We start from the raw sequence: 20,645 nt of genomic DNA, 5'->3' as shown, positions 1-20,645 counted from the left end.
AGAGGGGCACCTGGGTGGCTGGGTTGAGCGTCAGACTCTTGATTTCATCTCAGGTCATGATATCATTGTTTGGTTCATGAGATTGAGCCCTGAGTCGGGCTCTGCACTGACAGCCAGTAACCTGCTTGGGATTCTCTCTCTCTCTCTCTCTCTCTCTCTCTCTCTCTCTCTCTCTCTCTCTCTCTCTCCTTCTCCCCAGCTCGCTCGCACACGCTCGCTCTCTCTCTCTCTCTCTCTCTCTCTCTCTCTCTCTCTCACACACACACACACACACACACACATATACACACACACATTCTCTCTCTCTCTTTTTCTTTTGTTTTAATTTTTAATTTTTTTTAATTTTTTATGTTTAGTTTTTATTATGTTTTCCTTCTGGATACATTTTTTATGTTTATTTACTTATTGTTGAGATCAGATAGCGTGAGTGGGGGAGGGGCAAAGAGAGAGGGAGACACAGAATCTGAAGCAGGTTCCAGGCTCTGAGCTGTCAGCACAGAGCCTGATGCAGGGCTCGAACCCACAAACTGTGAGATCATGACCTGAGCAAAAGTTGGATGCTTAACCAACTGAGCCACCCAGGCACCCCTGCTTTAAATTTTTTTTAATGTTTGTTTATTCCTGAAAGAGAGAGACAGAGCATGATCAGGGGAGAGGCAGAGTGAAAGGGACACAGAATCTGAAACAGGCTCTAGGGTTGGAACTATCAGCACAGAGCTCAATGCAGGGCTTAAAGTCATGAGCCTTGAGATCATAATCTGAGCCAAAATAGGACCTTTAACCAACTGAGCCACCCAAGTGCCTCTCTCTCTCTCTATTAAAATAAATAAATAAACATTAAAAAATAAAAAATAGAAGCAAATAGAAATGGCCTAATGAAAAAAAAATTGCGGCATTAAAATTAGACCTCCTTGGGGTGCCTGGGTGGCTTAGTTGGTTAGGTATCTGACACACACATATATTTATTTATGCCAAAGATATTTAAACTATAGATCATAAAAAGGACCACAGTTCACCATAGATAGAAGTGACTATGGGAATCCCCTTTCAGTCTTTCGTTCCTCGCTGACATCTGACTGGCTTGCAGCTCTGGGTGGTTTGCAATGATTAACTGTTTATATGTTGTCTCGTCCCAGATCTACGAGATGATGCTGGTAAGACATGGCTATATGATTGTCGGAGACCCCATGGGTGGCAAGACCTGTGCTTATAAAGTGTTGGCTGCAGCCCTGGGTGATTTATACGCAGGTAAATCTCATATCCCTGGCTTCCCAGGAGCACGAGAACTCCCCAGTCAGTTGGCTGGCTCCATGGAGATAATGCCAGGCTATTAGTTTTGCCATCCTTTGATTGTGACATCAGAGCCAGAAATAGAACATGGCACACAGATGTCTGCAGGCAGAAAATATAGGGGGGTTGTGGGAGCTTCTAACGGGAATTTTATATGCCTGTTGTTAAGTGCAGGAATTATCTCAGATTTCTCAAATGCTGAATAGTGGCTTCTCCAAAGGTTTCCCAATGAGAGAGAAACTTCTGCCACTGTCCTAAACAAATTCTTTTAAAAGCCGATTATTGCATGGTTTCTTTTCTTCTTTTTTCCTTTCATCCCTTTTCCCTTTTTCTTTCCTTTGCTTCCCTTTCCCTTTTCTCTCCTACCTACCTTGCTATCTTCTTTCCTTCCCTCCCTCCTTCCCCTCTCCCCTTCCTTCCTTGCATTTAATGTAGAACATGACTTCAGATTTTTGAATCAGACCCAGACCTTGGACCGGTGACTAAACCTCTGTTTTCTCAGCTGTAAAATGGGATTGTTGTGCAAATTCAATGAGATTATGCAGGAAAGTAACCCAGCACAGCTTCTGCTCAACAAATGGAAACTATATTTATTGCCAAAGAAAAGAGTTTTGGGGGTTTTTTCCTTTATAAAATGTAAGCCTATGGTTTTGAAAAGCCTTGCCTTGTATTTACACAATTCCTTCCAGTACTTCTTTTTAACATATTTTACTTTTTAATTTTTAATGTTTATTTACTTGAGAGAGAGAGATGGAGAGTATGGACTGGAGAGGGGCACAGAGAGAGGGAGAACAGGAACCCTCAGCAGGGTCCGCACTGTCAGCCCAGAGCCCTACCTACATAGGGCTCCATCCCACAGTGAGATCATGACCCAGGCTGAAATCAAGAGCCGGCCACATAACTGACTGATCCACCCACGTGGCCCTAACATATTTTTTCTAATAATATTTGATGACTAAGTTGCTGTTGGATTTTTGAAGCTTTTGTTTGGGAGACTAACTTAGCCCCAGTACCCAATTAGGTAGGGCATTTCAAATTTCATATTTTTGTCATTTGAAGACAGTTTAGGAAACTAAATGAGAAAAGAGGCTACCCCATCATTTTTGCTTTGGGATTCTGTAGAAATGGTTCTTTATTTAGTTTGTGACTCAAGTGTTCCAACTTTCCCTTACGTTGAAGGATCATATAAAAGTGTGATTGTTTTCTGTTGTTGAATGCATCTGATGTGCCATCTATCAGCCTGTGTATTCAGGTTGGGACCTAGTACTCTCATGGTGTGAATTTCTCAGGGGATACTTGCTGAGCAGCTAAAGAAGAGATATCAGGGCTAAACTAGTCCTTCAGGTAGAGAAAAGAAAAAAAGTAGCCAATATTTTCCAGAATCATTTACCTGTCTTCTGTTCCTTCATTTCAAGTCAAAGCCAAGGTTCTTAGGGTAGCTGTGAGAGCCAGGTACATAAAGACACGTGATAACGTGGACCTCTCTCCCTTACTGCTTGAGTTCATTTAGGCCCAGACAAATTTCTTTAGATCTGACTGGCACATTTGCTCTGTTTGAAATGAGACTCAGTAGGGGCACCTGGGTGGCTCTGTTGATTGAGCGTCTGACTTTGGCTCAGGTCATGATCTCGTGGTTCCTGGGTTTGAGCCCCCCGTCAGGCTCTGTGCTGACAGCTAGCTCAGAGCCTGGAGCCTGTCTTTGGATTCTGTGTCCTTCTCTCTCTGACCCTCCCGTGCTCACACTGTCTGTCTCTCTCTTTCTCTCAAAAATAAACAAAACATTTAAAAAATTGAAATGAAACTCAGTAGAAAATTTGGTGAGAAACTAATGGGCATAATAACCTAATAATTTAAGTCATTGCCCATCCAGATATCCTAATCTTATGTGGTTTGAGGACAAATTTTATAAGGACTCTGCTTGGATGGCATATTTATAAAGATTGGTTGGTCTTTGAGATGGCATTATCTCTTGTCTAATGTTCTGGTCTCTTCAGAGACTTTGTAACTCATGTTGGACCTTCTTGCCCAGCCAAACAGATGGAAGAATTTGCTGTGGAGTATATGATCATCAACCCCAAGGCCATCACCATGGGCCAGCTCTATGGGTGCTTTGACCAAGTGAGCCATGAATGGACAGATGGTGTCCTTGCCCATGCTTTCCGGGAACAAGCGTCTTCACTGTCTGATGAACGCAAGTGGATTATATTTGATGGGCCAGTAGATGCTGTTTGGATTGAAAATATGAACACAGTTCTAGATGACAATAAAAAGGTACCTAGTGAGTCTCATATCACTTTTTTATAGGTAGGTTATGAATTCTCTTCAAGTGAGTAATTGACCAAAACTATATAATCATACATTTATTACACTAAGAATAAATGCCCCACAAGAAAATAAGTTTATGAATTATGCTTTTATTTGTACTTGTAGTGGGTAAGCTCTGTGTGTTAAGGGACAATGTTGCATCATGGTTAAAAGCCTTGGTGTTGGCATCATATTGGTCCACTCGCTCTGCAACTGAGTTTTGTCCTGGAAAAGTCACATAACCTCTGAATCTCAATTTGCTCATTTATAAAAGGTAGTAATAAAATAGGGATATTGGCAATTAAATAAGATAGCACAAACATTGTGCCTGATAAATAGAATGTGTTTGGTTATATATTATGGTATAGTTTAAGACTTAAAACATTTACTTTGCTCATGATATTGTGGATTAGAAATTTTGGAAGGGGTCAGCTGCTCTCAGCTAATCATTGTGATGTCAGCTAGGGCAACCATGGTTGGAGGATCCACAACCAAAGTGGCTTCCTCACTCAGTGTGGGGGCTCATTCCTCCTTGGCCTCTCTCTCTTTCTCTTCAGATGACATCTCATCCTCCAGGCCTCTCCACATGGGTTGGTGTCTCAGTGGTCTTGGAGTAGTGACACTTCTTACATGGTAGTTAATTTTCCAAAAGGCAGGAAGTAAAAGTTTCCAGGAAATTAAGGACTGTGCTCAAAACTGGCATAGCATCACTTTCTCTGAATTCTGGGAGTTGAAGAAGTCACAGGGCCTACTCAAGATTCGAGGGAGTGGAGAAAAAGACTCCACATCTTGGTGGAACAGAGCAAGGTCACACTGCAAAAGCATACATGTGAGGGAAACTACTGCTGCAGCAGTATTTGGAAAATACATTTGGCTACAGTTAGCATAGTGGCCAAAGAGCTTGGACTCTGGAGGCAGACAGCCTGGGTTCAAATCCTGCACTGCCACTTACCAGTTGTATAAACTCAGGCAAGCTATTTAGTCTCTCTGTGTCTCTCTGTTCTCATCTGTAAAATGGGGACAATAGTGTCTACATTATAATGTTAATTAGGAAGATTAGATAAGTTAATATTTGCAAAATGGTTCTAATAGCACGTGGCATATAATAAATGTTATCTTACTGTATGTTTTTTCTCTTGTTTTTATTTTTTTAAATTTATAATAGTTTGTTGTCAAATTGGTTTCCATATAACACCAGTGCTTCTCCCCACAAGTGCCCCCCTCCATGACCATCACCCTCCTTCCCCTTCAGTCCTCAGTTCGTTTTCAGTATTCAATAGTCTCTCATGATTTGTGTATCATCATTTTAAGGAAGAGTTTCTGTACTGAGTATACATGATTATCGAATCAAAATATACTTTCCTACTGCATTTAAATTTCACAAGACTATGAGTGAGTCATGCTTAACAATGGAAGGCCTAGTTATCTAAATTACACACATACACTAATTATATCATGTGCGTAATTTTGATTACATAATATATAAAAATAGAACTGTTTTATTACATGATATGGACTATGTTATATAAACTAATTGTACAAATGTATTTGCTGGTCTTGAGATAAGAAGTATAAAGAGTTATAATCCATGAGATTCCTGATGGCTCTTCCTGTCCCTGGGTGTAAATCAAACTACCGTCAGAGGTATGGGTCTCTTAACTTTTCTTGATAATTCAGAAATGACACTGCTGGTGGTGTCAGCCCCATAATGGCTATTGACCTTCCTGGGGATTCATGTAGTGACCTGTTTCCAGGTGTATTTTTTATGGGCCAGGTAAAGTATAAGCACAACTTTAAAGCACAACTTTGAGCTGCAGGGAGTAATGGGGTCTCCTCTGCCACTGAGAGATCAAAGCATCAGCAATCTTGTGACTTAAAGATCTCACTTGAACCCATGTTGGCAAATGGGAAGCAGCACCACTAACTTTGTACATACAACTGAGGCTCCCCTGTGTGTTTGCACTACTTTCTACGGGGACATACCTACTAAACACTAGGACTTCAGATGGTCTTTCCTTCCATTCCAGAAAGGATTTGTGGAGATGTTCTTGTCCCTGTTGCCCTGCACAGTCCATGGGATATTCCAAAGAGCCTTTCATGGGAAACTTGAGCAAATAAAACAGGAGAAAGGTGTGAGGTTAAATTCTATGTTAAACACTGAGGAAGGAACCATGAAACTCGATGTAGTCTGATAACTTCTCCATCCTTCATCTCAGGCTGCAATTCAGTGACTCTCTGACCTCCCTATTTAAAATCACAACTCACCCAGCCCTGGCTGAGCATTTTCCTGCCTCCTCTTCTACATAATTGTTCTCCAAAGCACTTTCACCATTTTATATTCTATGTATTTTGTTTATCATCTGTTTGCTTCCATCAGAATGTAAATCCCAAGAGCAAAGGGATTTTTGTCCGTTTTATTCTATGCACTTAGAGCAGTGCCTGATGCATAGTTGGTGCTCAAGAATTACTGAATGAATTTAAACTATCTCTGTCTCCACTGAGCCCACTCACTTGCAGATGGAATTTAACCTATTTGCCTGCCCTTTACTACTCCTGCCTTTTCAGCTGTGTTTAATGAGTGGAGAGATTATCCAGATGAGTCCCAAGATGAGTCTGATCTTCGAGCCAGCGGACCTGGAGCAGGCCTCACCAGCCACTGTGAGCAGGTCAGTCAGCCTCGCACTGGCACCCTGAGGGGACATGTGGCCCCACTGACCATAAAAACCCACAACTGTGATTAAGCCCTTGCACATCACCTACATATGTTGTACCTCCAATTTGTCGTAAAATCAGTCCTCAATCCACAGTGCTGGTAGGAGTCTAAAATCGGGCAAGTACTTTGGAAAGTTTTACAATATCTCCTCTAAGATTGAACCTTCATTTGCCTCATGACCAGCAATTCTATTTCTGAGAAACTTTTGCACCCATACAATAAAAGTCACGTACAAGAATTTCCAGAGTAGAGCATGGTTAACAATAACAAACACTTGGGAAAAACCCAAATGCCCATTAACAGGAGTGAATTAATGTATAATAAAGTCACACATTTTTTTCTATCATTTTATTTTATTCTATATTACTTTCTAGATTTTTTAAAAAAGTTATTTTTGAGAGAGACAGACAGGCAGAGTATGAGCAGAGGAGGAGCAGAGAGACAGGGAGACACAGAATCCAAAGCAAGCTCGAGGCTCCAAGCTGTCAGCACCACACCCAATGTAGGGCTTGAACTCACGAACCATGGTATCATGACCTGAGCCGAAGGTGGATGCTTAAATGACTGAGCAACCCAGGTGCCCCAATTCTATTTTATTTTCATCATGATAAGGGTAATCTTTAATCCCCATCACCTCTCTCACCCCCACCCCCTCCCCTCTAGTAACTATCACTTTGTTCGCTATAGCTAAGACTCTATTTCTTGGTTTGCCTGTGTCTCCCTTTTTTTCCCCCTTTGTTTGTTTGTTTCTTAAATTCCACATAGAGGGAAATCATGTGATATCTGTCTTTCTCTGACTGACTTACTTCGCTTAGCATAATACTTTCTAGCTCCACCTATGTCATTGTAAATGGCAAGATTTCATTCTTTTTTGTGGATGAATAATATTCCATTGTAGATATATACCCATCTTCTCTATCCATTCATCTATGGATTGCTTCCATAATATAGCAATATTGTAAATACTGATGCAGTAAACAGGGGTGCATGTATCCTTTTTAATTAGTGTTTTTGTAACAAATTGTAATATTTATATATCACTCAATATAAATGATACTGACCTGGAACTCTATGGATAAATCTTATTAAGTATAAAATCTTAGCAATATTATTTATAAAAGTAAGCCCACAATATTATATACAGCATAGTGTCTCCATTTAAAGTGCTAAAAACAACTGAAATAAATTTACATTATAGAAACATATAAAAGTACCATAAAACTATATAAGAAAGAAAGAAATCAAGAGACAGGTGACAGTGAGACTCAAGATACTGAGTTATGTCAGGTGGGGAAAGCCATGGGTATAGGATAAGGGAGACCAAATGGATTAGATGAAACTTATTGTCAAGATCCTAGCTTCTGTCTGGTGATGGCTGGTGGGTTCATGGACACTCATTACATTATTGAAAACCATTACCTAAAAAAGAAGAAAGGCCATGCATGGGCTAGTAATAGTGTGCGGAGGATGACAATGAATCAAATCCTGTGTACCTGAGGTTCATAAAAGAAAATAGCCTACATTCCAAAAGTCAATGTCAGGGAATAGAAAAGGCAATGGCAAATTAAACCAATTTGGGCTCTCACCCTGGCCATGACAGTATCTAGCCGTGTGGCCTCTTCCAAGTCACTTAGTCTGTCTGAGCCAGTCTCCTCGTGTCTAAATCATGACCATAAAGAAATGTTTAGAGATAAAGGGACCTAGCATAGTGCCTTACATGCAATAGATGCTCAATAAATGACAACTATATTATAATGGGGGGAATCCATGTATTACAGAAAATATCAGTACATGCTGATGATAATAATAGTTTCCATTGATTAAGAGTTTTCAATGTTCTAGAAATTGTACTGAATTATTTGTTGACATTATCTTATTTAACTACTACAATAGCCTTATGAACTGCATATTTTTTATATTTCTTCACTTATAGACAAGGATGAAGAATTTCAGAGATAGAATTTCCCACTCAGATAGTAGAATCTAGGGCTGGTATTTGAACCCAGATTCTTTAGGTCTCAAGACCAAGCTGTTACGACTGGTTTCCATCCTTTGCTGACAAAATCTGAGCACTTTCCTTTTGGCCTGGAGCAGGCAAGCGTCTGTGCCCCACCCCAAGCTCCAGCCCCTTACTTTGCCATGACTGTCTACATTTACCTTACCCCTGTGTTCTTGGGAGCCCAGATGTGGACCAGGCTGGTTTTCTTTGTGCCTGCCAGGTGTGGAATGATCTACATGGAGCCCCATCAACTAGGCTGGAAGCCCTTGAAGGACTCCTACATGGACACCCTGCCCACTAGCCTCACTAAGGAGCACAAGGAATTGGTGAGACCATCAGGCTCCTTTACTTCCCTCCCTCCTGTCTCCCTGCTCCTCACTTCTAAGGCCTTCTGGATACATCTTTACCTTCTAATTCCAGGATGCAAGAATGGGCAGCAACTTCCCTACCTGCCTCTAGTTATCTTATTTCCTGACTGACTGCCATTTTTCCAACTTTCTTCTCCATGTGGAGAGGATAGGATATGGTCAATTTCTCCTTTTCTTCTACCTTATCCATCACTCCACAGCTCCCATAGAGAATTCTGATACTTGAGAAACATTCTATAAGGTGGCTAGAATGTCACTTCTTTTCCCATTGTTCCACTACCAGAAATATCTCTAGAAGGTGCTCTAGAAATAGGCCAGATTAGGAAGAGCTGTGTTCCTCTCTGTACTGCCACTCCCCATCCAGGTGACTTCGACGTCATACCTCCCGTATCTAGGAAGCTGGAGCCAGTTTAGAAAACCTTATATTACAGCTACTAAGGGTGTCTGTTCCCTTCTTTCCTTCCTAAACATTCAAGTTAAGTGGGTACCTGAGCACACTCTCAGCCTTCTCAGCAGGAAGGGAGAACCCCAACTCTTAGTGGCTCTTGTCTTTCCCTGCATTAATAGAGTTCCAGGAAAGTTTCCCACTGAAGAATCCAAGAAAGGTATAATTGGCCTCTCTTCTTACTTTGGAAACACTCTGGTGAGCTATGTAGGATGGCCCCATTCCTGTCAGTTATATGCATGTACCATGTATATAATCACATACATTTAAACAGATACATGCCCACAGGCACATGAAGAGATCAATCCACACAGCTGCACAGGAAGCTTTGAGTGCAACTCCTCAGTGTCCCTAGCAAAAAGTCTAACTTCTTTTTTAATGTTTGTTTATTTTTGGGAGACAGAGAGACAGAGCAAGAGCAGGGGAAGGGCAGAGAGAAAAGGAGACACAGACTCTGAAGCAGGCTCCAGGCTCTGAGCTGTCAGCACAGAGCCCAATGCGGGGCTCGAACCCATGAACCGTGAGATCATAACCTGAGACAAAGTCAGCCGCTTAACAAACTGAGCCACCCAGGTGCCCCAAAACAGTCTAACTTCTTATCAAGGCCTCTAAGACCACAATCTGGCCCTTTCACCTTTCTGACATCATCACCTACCCTCTTCCTCAACTCATTACCCTGTAGCCCTTGTATTTTTCTATTCCTAGAAGACCCTCGGTTTTATCACCTCAAGGTTTTTGTATCTTTTCTTCCTCTTCCTGGAAATGTTGTCCCATTTTATCTTGTGAGGGATGATTTACCTTCATCATCTCAACATAAAGGCTTCCTCCTCTAAGAAGCCTTCCCTGACCATCCTACTAAACCCTTCCTGTTATTCCCCATTGTAGCATCTTTATTTGTCTACTGCTAGTACTTTCTATGATTTGTAAGTATTTTATTTGTTTCCTTGCTTGTTATTTATTTTTTGTCTCCCCTACCCTTCAGTCATCTCCGCGAGGGCAAGAATCATATCTATATTGTGAGTTGTTTATCCTCAGTACCTACAACACTGTAATTACCTGATACTCAATAAATATTTGTTGGCTGGATGAATATACCACATATCCACATACACATGTATATGTATTCACATATATGTTCCTGTGTATGTATTCATATATATAAATGCATCTATATATTTACATATAGATATGTATCAACATACATATATATACACATGTATTTATTTAGTGATAACCTTTTATTTCTGAGGGATTTGTTGTAATAGATCCATTTTCCTTCATGATTTTGTCTATTTGCATGTTTTCTCTTTTCTTTCTGAGGAGCCTAGCTAGAGGTTTATCAATTTTGTTTATTTTTTCAAAAAACTAACTCTTGGTTTCATTTATCTGTTCAATTGTTTTTGTGGATTCTATCTTGTTTAATTCCGCTCTGATCTTTATTATTTCTTTTCTTTTGCTGGGTTTGGGGTGTTATTGCTGCTCCCTTTCTAGTTTACCTGTCTACTTCCCAAAAAATGACTTAAGGTAATTTACAGTGACGGCCACAAATATTTTAATAAAAATGAAAAAAATATCCCAAATGAGAGGATAAAGGATAAATTTTTTGGAAGAGTAAATGGGGTGAAGAGCAGAGACAAGAATCATTATACCTACAAATAAGTACATACATACATAGAGATTATTACTGAAAATGAGCCCCTGAACTTCCTGTGGCCATGTTATACAGGAGTCCAGCCTAAAGTCATTTGAAAATCTTCTTTAGGGTTCCTAATGATTTTATGCAAGGAAGTCAGATGCCTAGTCTGGGCCCTAAAACTATTTTGTGCATCTTGTAGCTGACTCACAGTAGCTCTAAGCCTCTGAGTATCCAGCTCTGGAGAGTAAAATCGGAGGGGTAGGGATGGTCTGTGGGCTGCATGGTCCATTGAGTAGGAAGCTTGAGTCAGGGCCCTTGGTACTTGTGGCCTTTTCCCCAATACACTTACATTCAAAAATAATTAGCAACTTTACCAGCATCTCCAGCCTTCCAGAGGTGTACCAAGCCTTAGTCTTAAACTCATTTTTTGATAACATCTTCAAATTTCATTTCTACTTTTAGGTCAATGACATGTTCATGTGGCTTGTCCAGCCCTGCCTGGAATTTATTCACCTTCATTGTAAATTTGTGGTCCAAACTTCTCCAATCCACCTTGCCTTCTCAATGATGAGACTGTACTCCTCCCTGCTTGGTAAGTGCTACTACAGTTCTTAAGCCAGATGAAAGGTGGGGGGTATGTACAGGATATTTCTTCTTCTTCCGCATCCCTTCTACTCTTGCCCCGGCCGTGAGTCACAACGAGACTAGCATATTTTAGTCTAGAACAAGCAAGCCTTTGGACTGTAAATAGTAGAATTTAGTGGAAAGAATTTGTGTTTGGGGGCTTTAACCTTAATCTGGGATTGATTTCCTGGATGTTTTTAGCAAATTACTGCATCCTTTCTTGTGTTATGTTTCTTATCCACACAATGGGGATAATAATCTCTGTCTCTCTTTGTCTAACTAGGATATCCTGGAGGGAAATGAATTTAGATGTGAATGTATCTGAGAAAAAAATATTCTTTAAAAAATAAGACTGCAGATTTTTCTATGTTAAAAAACATAAAAATCTGAATTCACAAAATACATGGTTACACCGTTAAGAGAACTGATCACATCAGCTACAAAACTAGGGAACTTCTCCAGGATATGAGAAGTACATAAATCATAGAACCATTTGTTTAAAGGTCCTGGAGAAGTTCCCTGTAACCATCTCACATAAATCAAATTTTATTGAGTTCTGTGGGAGATGACAAAAGATGTGTCCAGTTGGAGAACTTTAAAAAAAATTTTTTTTTTACTGTTTTTATTTATTTTAGGGAGGGACAGACGGCATGAGCAGGGGAGGGTCAGAGAGAGGGAGACACAGAATCTGAAGACAGGCTTCAGGCTCTGAGCTAGCTGTCAGCACAGAGCCTGATGCGGGGCTCGAACCCACAAACTATGAGTTCATGACCTGAGCCGAAGCCGGACGCTTAACCGACTGAGCCACCCAGGTATCCCCATTTGGAGAACTTTAATTGGATGCCATTTCTTTTTCAAGATCTCACAGAATTCAAACTCAGGATGAATCTTCCCAGAACTTCTGTTACATATACATTTTCTCAGCTCATTGCTTCCAAAGGCATTAGAGGAGCAGATAAAAAAAAAAAATGTAACATGGTGAACAGTTGAGTGGAGACTTTGTTTGGCTAAATATTATGTGATTTTCCTGAAGTTAAAATTACAGGCAATTTTCTCAAAAACACACTAACTGCATCAAATGCCATATATTTGCATCATTAGTTGCAAATTTTGCATATTTTCCCATGCCCTATTTCCTGTCCGTGTGTTGTATCTCCTCCAGGAAAGAAGGCATCACATGAGAAATGGACTCATTATCCCCAACACTGAATGACCTAATCTCTTGCCTTCTAAAATCTATAGCCATGCGTCTTATCAGGAGTGTTGAAAGACACACAACTACTAAAAACTGGGGAGTAGGTTTGAACACAGACATACCTGATTTCAGAACCTTAACTTTTTCCTCTGTCAGTGCTAAAATGCAGGAGTATGGTAACTATGATTAATAAGCAAGGCCTTGAGATAAGGAATACTAAATATATTTTTTAGCCTTTTATTTTAAAATAATTTTAGACTTGCAAGAAAATTGCTAAAAACTATGTTGAGTCACACATCTCTTCACCTAGCTTCCTTTAAAGTTAACATCTTACATCATCAAGACAGTGATCAGAATAAGAAAATTAACACTGATACTAGACTATTAACTACACTACAGACTCCATTTGCAGTTCATCAGTTTTTCCACAACTGTCCTTTATCTGTTCCAGGATGCACTTCAGGAGGTCACATTATTTTTTAACTGTTGTTATCTCATTCATCTTCTTCATTCTATGACAGCTCCTCAGTCTTTTCTTGCCCCCTTTTTTTTCTTTAAGTAAACACAGCATGGGGCTCAAACTCATGACCTGAAATTAAGAGTCACAAGTTCTGCTGACTGAGCCATCTGGACACTCCTTTCCTTGTCTTTTATAATTTGGTTACTTGATAAATACTGGCCAGTTATTTTATAGAATGTCTCTCAATTTAAATTTGCCTCATCTTTTCTCATCGTTCTATTGGGGTTATGCATTTTCAGTAAGAATACCACAGAAGTGATGAGGTATCCTTCTAAGTACATCATCATGAGGTACAATATGTTGCTACATGTTATGACTGGTGAAGGCTCTGGTCAAAGTTAGCTTTGGTCAAAGCCACACTTCTCTACTGTAAGAGAAACATTACTATGTTTTCCTTCATAAACAATAAGTATTTGCAGGGGGAGACAATTTGAAGCTATGCAAATATCCTGTTTTCTCCTCAAATTTTTACCCACAGATTTTAATGTCCATTAAGTGGGTCTTGCCTACCATGGTTATTATGGTGGTATTTGCCTAATGTTAATTTTCTATTTCTTTGTGTATTCCTTATATATTTACTAATTAGAATTCTTCTGTCAGGAAGAGCTATTCTTCCCTATTTCTTTGCTGATTCAATTATTTGCTGATCGAAGTATGAATTCACAGATATTTATTTTATCCTATAGGTTATAATACAAATGCTATAGTTATTTTGTTCCTCAAATGTCTTCACCCATTGAGAGCTCCTTCAGGTTGGTACCCAGGTCCTTTCAAAATTAGAAAAATTATTTAAAACTAGCAAAAAAATACATATGAGGATAAAGGGTCTGGCAGGTGATGGCCACTCAGCCACTATCATTCCCCTCCCCCAGAGCCCTCACAGACAAGACCACCCAGTTCACATTGTTTAGATCTATATACATGCAGGTATTTGCGGATTTTCCTGAGGTTCCTTGTTCTTGCTTTTAGATGAAATCAGGAAAACAGACAAAGAGGACAGTGAATTATCTGAAGGTCTGACAAGCCAACAGGTCTTTCTCTGGCTGCAAGGTCTATTCCTCTTTGCCTTGGTGTGGACTGTGGCTGGCACCATCAATGCGGACAGCAGGAAGAAATTTGATCTATTTTTCCGCAACCTGATCATGGGTATGGATGATAACAACCCAAGGCCCAAAACTGTCAAACTCACCAAAAACAACATCTTTCCAGAAAGAGGTAACTTAGTACCTGTTGGTTTTCTCCTTCATTATTGTGTTGGCTGTTCTAGATATTTCACATTTCCATATAAATTTAAAATTTTTTTAATGTTTTATTTACTTTTGAGAGAGACAGAGATAGCATGAGCAGGGAAGGATTGGAGAGGGAGGGAGACACAGAATATGAAGATAGGCTCCAGGCTCTGAGCTAGATGTCAGCACAGAGCCTGACGCACTTGAACCCACAAACCGCGAGATCATGACCTGAGCCGAAGTCGGATGCTCAACCCACTGAGCCACCCAGGCGCCCCTATGTAAACTTTAGAATCAGTTTGTCAATATCTACAGAATAACTTGCTGAGATTTTTGTTGGGATTGTGTTGAAGCTATAGATCATGTTGAAAAGTACTGGCATCTGAACAGTTTTGAGTTTCCTATCCATGAATGTGGATTCTATCTCCGTTTATTTAGATCTTGTTTGATTTCCTTCATCAGCATTTTGTAGCTTTCTTCATATAGCTTTTGTACATTTTTAATTAGATTTATAACAACTATTTCATATTTTTGGTGCTAATGTAAATGACATGTAATGGAATTGAATGTAAATGAATTTTTAACTTCAATTTCCTATTTTCCATTTCTGATATCTAGGAAAGCACTGAACTTTTGTGTAATAACCTTATATCCTACAATCTTGTTATATTCACTTAAAAGCTGCAGCAGTTTTTGGTTCGTTGATTCTGTTGGGGTTCCTGAATAATCATGCCATCAGCAAACAAAGACAGTTTTATTTCTTCCTTTTATTTCTTCTTCTTCTTTTATTTATTTATTTATTTTTTGATCTCTTGCTTAAGCTATGACTTCTTGCATGATGTTACATACGAGTGATTAGAGGGAACATCCTTCTCTTAGGGGGAAAGTATCTAGTTCCTTGCCTTAGGTATGAGGTTAGCTATAGGTGTTTTGTTGATGTTTAGTAAACCTAGTTTACTGAGTTTTTATCATGAATGGGTGTTGAATTTTGTCAAATACTTTGAATTTGTCAAATGCTTTCTAAATTTATTGATATCATATAAGGTTTCTTTTGTAGCCTGTTTTTGTAATAGATTACATTAATTGATTTTTAATTACCTTTATTTATTATTTCTCCAAAAGATTTCCTCTTTTTTTAATGTAGATCTGAATTTCTGACCTATATCATTTTCTTCTCTGAAAAAATTTTATCTCTTGTGGGGCTACCCTGCTGATTATGATTGCCCTCAGTTTTTTGTTTGAGTTTTTTGTTTGTTTGTTTTATTTCTCCTCTAGTGTGAAAATATAATCTTAGTGGATACAGAACTTTATCATGGTGAGTTTTTTTCCACCAGCACTTTAAATATTTCCCTCTACTCTCTTCTTTCTGACAACTTTCTAATGGAAAGTCTACTATAATTCTTATCTTTGTTCTTCTGTAGGAAAGATCTTGCCCAACAAACTGATGTTTTTCCAGATTTTCTCTTTGTCTTTGGTTTTCTGCTGTTTGGTTATATTACTCCCAGGTGTTGAATATGGGGTGTCTTTCTTCCTTCATATTTTCTGAGCTGCCTGGTTCTATAGGTTGATATCTATCATTAACTTTCAAAAGTTCTTGGCCATTGAATTTTTCTGCTTTGTTGTCTCTTCTTTTCATGGTATTCCCAATATTAATATATTTCTTAAGCCATTTGTAATTGGCCACACTTACTCAATAATCTGTTCTTTTTATTTTTTATTTTATTTATTAATTTAAAAAAATTTTATGTTTATTTATTATTGAGACAGAGAGAAACAGAGCATGAATGGGAGAGGGACAGAGAGAGATGGAGACACAGAATCTGAAGCAGGCTCCAGGCTCTGATCTGTCAGCACAGAGCCTGACGTTGGGCTCTAACCCACAAACTGTGAGATCGTGACCTGAGCTGAAGCCGAAGCTTAACCGACTGAGCCACCCAGACGCCCTAATCTCTTCTTTTTGAAAATCTTTTCTTCCATTTATTTCAGTTTAGTAAATTTATATTGACATATATTCCAGCTCATAGATTCTTTTCTAGGCTGCATCCAGTCTATTAATAAGCCTATCAAATGCATTCTTCATTTCTACTACAGTGTTTTTGTTTTCTATCCTTTTTCTTTTGATTCTCTTTTATTAGCCTGTTTCTTTTTTTTTTCTTTTTTTAATGTTTTATTCATTTTTGAAAGAGAGAAAGTCAGTGTGAGCAGAGGAGGGGCAGAGAGAGAGGGAGACACAGAATCTGAAGACAGGATCCAGGCTCTGAGCTAGCTGTCAGCACAGAGCCCGACAGGAGGCTTGAACTTATGAACCATGATATCATGACCTGAGCCAAAGCCAGATGCCCAACCGACTGAGCCACCTTCATTAGTTTGTTTCTTTTCTTTTTTTTTAATTGTTTAATGTTTATTTTTGAGTGAGAGAGAGAGAGAGACTGCATGAGTCAATGAAGGGGAGAGAGAGAGGAAGACACAGAATACAAAGCAGGCTCCAGGCTCAGAACTGTCAGCATGGAGCCTGATGCGGGGCTCGAACTCACGAACTGTGAGATCATGACCTGAGCTGAAATCAGATGCTTAACCAACCCAACCACCCAGGTGCCCCTAGTTTGTTTCTTAACGGATTATATTAGTTGACTTCTGAATGTTGAACCAGCCTTATATACCTGGAAGGAATAAATCCCACTCAAATGTGGTGTGTAATTCTTTTCATATATTGTTGATTTGATTTGTCAATATTTTGTTAAGGATTTTTTGCATCTGTTTTGAGGACATATATTATCTATAGTTTTCCTTTATTGTAGTATCTTTGTTTTGGGGACCAGGATTATGCTGACCTCTTAGAATAAATATGCTTTTATTTTCTGGAGAAGATAGTAGGGTATTGGAATAATGTTTTTCTGTAAATATTTAGTAGACTTCATCATCTGTGACTAATACTTTCTCTTCTGGAAGGTTATTAATTGTTTATTTACTTTCTTTAATAGCTATCATTCTCTTCAAATTATCTACTTCTTCTTATGTGAGTTTTGTTAGAGCCTGTCTTTTGAGGAATTGTTTTATTTCATCTAAATAAATGGTCATAGAGTTGTTTATAATATTCCTTTATTATCTTCCTAATGTCCCTGGTATCAGTAGTGATAGTTCCTCTTTTATTTCTGATATTAGTAATTTGTGTCTTCTCTCTTTTTTTTCTTGGTTGGCCTGGCTAGAGATTTATCAATTTTATAATCTTTTCCAAGAAGCAGCTTTTGGTTTTTTATTTTCTCTATTGATTTTTCTCTGTTTTTAACTTCATTGATTTCTGCTCTAATTTTTATTATTTATTTTCTTCTGCTTATTCTGGATTTAATTCACTCTTCATTTTCTAGTTTCCTAAGGTGGAAGCTTAGATTATTGATGTTAGAGCATTCTTCTTTTCTAATATATGCATTCTATGCTATAAATTTCTCTGCAAGCAGTTCTTTCACTGTATCCCACAGATTTTTGAAAAGCTGTATTTCCTTTTTCTTTCTTTCTTTCATTCTTTTTTTTTTTTTTGAGGGTGGTGGGGGCTGAAGTGAGTGAGGGGCAGAGAAAGAGAAAGAATCCCAGGAGAGGCAGAGAGAGAGAGAAGTGGGGCTCACCCAAAGTGGGGCGCATGCTCACCCAAAGTGGGGCTCAAGCTCACCAGAAGCAGACCTCAAGATCACCCAATGTGGGGCTCAGCCTCACAAACCATGACTTGAGCCAAAGTCAGATGCTTAATGACTGAGCCACCCAGGTGCCCCGGGAAGTCTTTTCCTTAATCTCCAAGTATTTGGGGATTTTCCAGCTATTGTTTTGTTACTGATTTCTAGTTTAATCACACTGTAGACTGAGAGTATACACTGTATGATTTCTACTCTTTAAAAATTTTAAGGTGTGTTTTATAGCCCAGAATGTGATCTCTCTAGGAGAATGTTCCATGTGAGCTTGAGAAGAATGTATTCTACTGTTGTTGAAGTAACCTATAAATGTCAGTGAGATCCAGTTGATTGTGAAGGTGCTGTTTAGTTTAACTATATCCTCATTTATTTTCTACCCACTGTCAGTTACTGATAAAGGGGATTGAAGTCTCCAACTATAATAATTAGATTTTTCTATTAATTTTTGTAGTTCTGTCAATTTTGCTTTATGTATTTTAGTGCTCTTTTCACATTTCTAGTATGAAAATAGTGTTTAATTTCTTCTCTTTTTAACTGAGATTGAATTATATACATATATTTATATAATATATATGTATATACATAAGTATATTACATATATATGTATATACAAATACACACACACACACATAGCAGCTGTTTGTTTCTCCTATGTTCTGATTAGTTTGTGTTCTTTTTTTAATGTTCTACTGTAGAGTTTTGTTTTATTTTTTTTTATATAGGTGTAGGTCTCCTATTGTCTATCTTACCTGAAATTTGATGAGTCCTTTCCATCAGTGAGGGAGTTCTTTATTGTCTGGCTTCCATATCTATTAGCTCTTTCCTTATTTTTGAGTTTTTGCCTTTTTAAGATAGATTTTTTTTATTTTAATATGTCACTCACAACTTCAATTATGCTTTTAGTGCCTTACATGATTTTAGTTCTGCTGTTTCTTTTGGTTTTTTGTGATCCTTCCTTAGTGTAATGATTGAAAACAAGTCACATTGTCAGGGCTCGAATCCTGCCTCCAATACTTAGTAGTGAGGAAGTTCCTTAACCCCTCTCAATTTCCTCACTTATAAACTAAGGATGGGGTACCTGGATGGCTGTCACTTAAGCATCTAACTCTTGGTTTTGGACAAGATCATGATCTCATGGCTCGTGGGTTCATGAGTTTAAGCTTCACATGAGGCTCTGCGCTGCCATTATGGAGCCTGTTTGGGATTCTCACTATCCCTCTCTCTCCGCCCCTTCTCCCCTGCACATAATAACAGTATGCAGTCATGGTGTTCTTATAAGAATTAAATGAGTTAATACATGTAAACACATTTAGAATAAAAGCATGGTAGATAGAAGATGTTAAATATCAGCAATTTTTATTGCTGTCTTATCGTCATCATCATTCTCCATTGGCTCATCCAGTTTCCTTTTTTATCTCATGTGGCCTTTTTATCTTAGTCTATTTTTTCCTTAGGGCTTTCTTTCCGGTTTCATTAAAATAGTAGTATTTATCATCCTCCTCCTCTTCATCATCATCTTTTGTGCTCAATTTAGGATTTCAAACAGTTTCATGAAATTGGGTTTTGAGTCTTGCATTAAACAAGGTTCAAGGATATACTCTTGAAGTATAATCTCCATATTATATTTCTTTATATTGCAGTAGTTTTTCACAGATTCCATATGTTGTTTTCTGTGTCCCCCATTCTTCCAGATCAGTCTGTTAATGCTTTGTGACAGTAAAGATGGTGGTGAAGTTCCCTTGACCCCACTCTCGGTCCACTTTGTGTCAACACCTTTCCTTTCCTTCTGCAGCTAGCAAGCTAGTGATATATATACAACTCCCACTCAGTTTCTAGGTAACTTAGCCATATAACATCTCCTTCCTACATGATGGCCTTGTCTCCTCCCTTCAATGTCCTACTCAACTGATGCAGTATTAAAAAACATTTTTTTCACAAATACAACTTCTTCATATGTCTTGCAGCAACTACTTCACTTAAAATTCATTTTGGTTCTGAAAATACCATTCATAAGACTAAAATGATGCCTTGCAAGTGATCAATGCAAACCTGTCCATGGGAAGTTAAACTTTACTTTTTTCTTCATGGTAATCCCACATCTGTCTTTCTGCTAGTTTTCCAAATTCTCACAGCTTTTGGATATGATCAGGGTAAATAATATTCATATCACACTTGTAAAATAAACCCTAATGCTATCAACTCTCCTCTAGAGTAAGAAGCATTAGGATGGCCAAGATCCAATGGCCGCATATGATCAACTAATGCCATCTGTTGGAGGCAGCCTTTTCTATTTTGTTTCATCTGTGAACATTCTAGAAGAGGGAAGTTCCTCAACAGAGAGACGTTTGTGGCTCTTTACTCTGGAAGACCATATCTCACTGAATTTAAGATGCTCTGACTGACTCCTCCTTATTCATATGGTCTGGGAACCTACTGCACTTCTCAGCTATATGGGGCACCTGGGTGTGTCAGTCAGTTAGTTAAGCATCCAACTTCAGCTCAGATCATGATCTCACTGTCCGTGGCTCGAGCTCCCCCAGTCATGCTCTTGCTTTCTTTCTCTCTAAAATAAACAAACATTTAAAAAATTAAAAGAAAAAAAGAAAGATGGTCTTGTGAGGCAATGATAAGGAGAAAATGAG

The 20,645-nt window shown here is 38.6% G+C and overlaps 1 protein-coding gene across 1 annotated transcript in view; it reads left to right on the top strand.

Annotated features, from left to right (window-relative positions):
- Nucleotides 1-20,645, top strand: part of DNAH3 (dynein axonemal heavy chain 3) — a 156,437-nt gene that overhangs the window by 76,823 nt on the left and 58,969 nt on the right. The window contains exons 35-40 of the mRNA XM_029949934.1: nucleotides 1,137-1,248; nucleotides 3,320-3,561; nucleotides 6,160-6,260; nucleotides 8,527-8,632; nucleotides 11,218-11,347; nucleotides 14,064-14,309. Of these exons, the coding sequence (XP_029805794.1) occupies nucleotides 1,137-1,248; nucleotides 3,320-3,561; nucleotides 6,160-6,260; nucleotides 8,527-8,632; nucleotides 11,218-11,347; nucleotides 14,064-14,309 (937 nt within the window). The remainder of the gene's footprint in view (nucleotides 1-1,136; nucleotides 1,249-3,319; nucleotides 3,562-6,159; nucleotides 6,261-8,526; nucleotides 8,633-11,217; nucleotides 11,348-14,063; nucleotides 14,310-20,645) is intronic.

Source organism: Suricata suricatta, chromosome 8 (genome assembly GCF_006229205.1).
Source record: "Suricata suricatta isolate VVHF042 chromosome 8, meerkat_22Aug2017_6uvM2_HiC, whole genome shotgun sequence".
Taxonomy (NCBI): domain Eukaryota; kingdom Metazoa; phylum Chordata; class Mammalia; order Carnivora; family Herpestidae; genus Suricata; species Suricata suricatta.
Note: the sequence above shows the minus strand (reverse complement) of the source record. Positions and strands in the feature narration are given on the sequence as shown.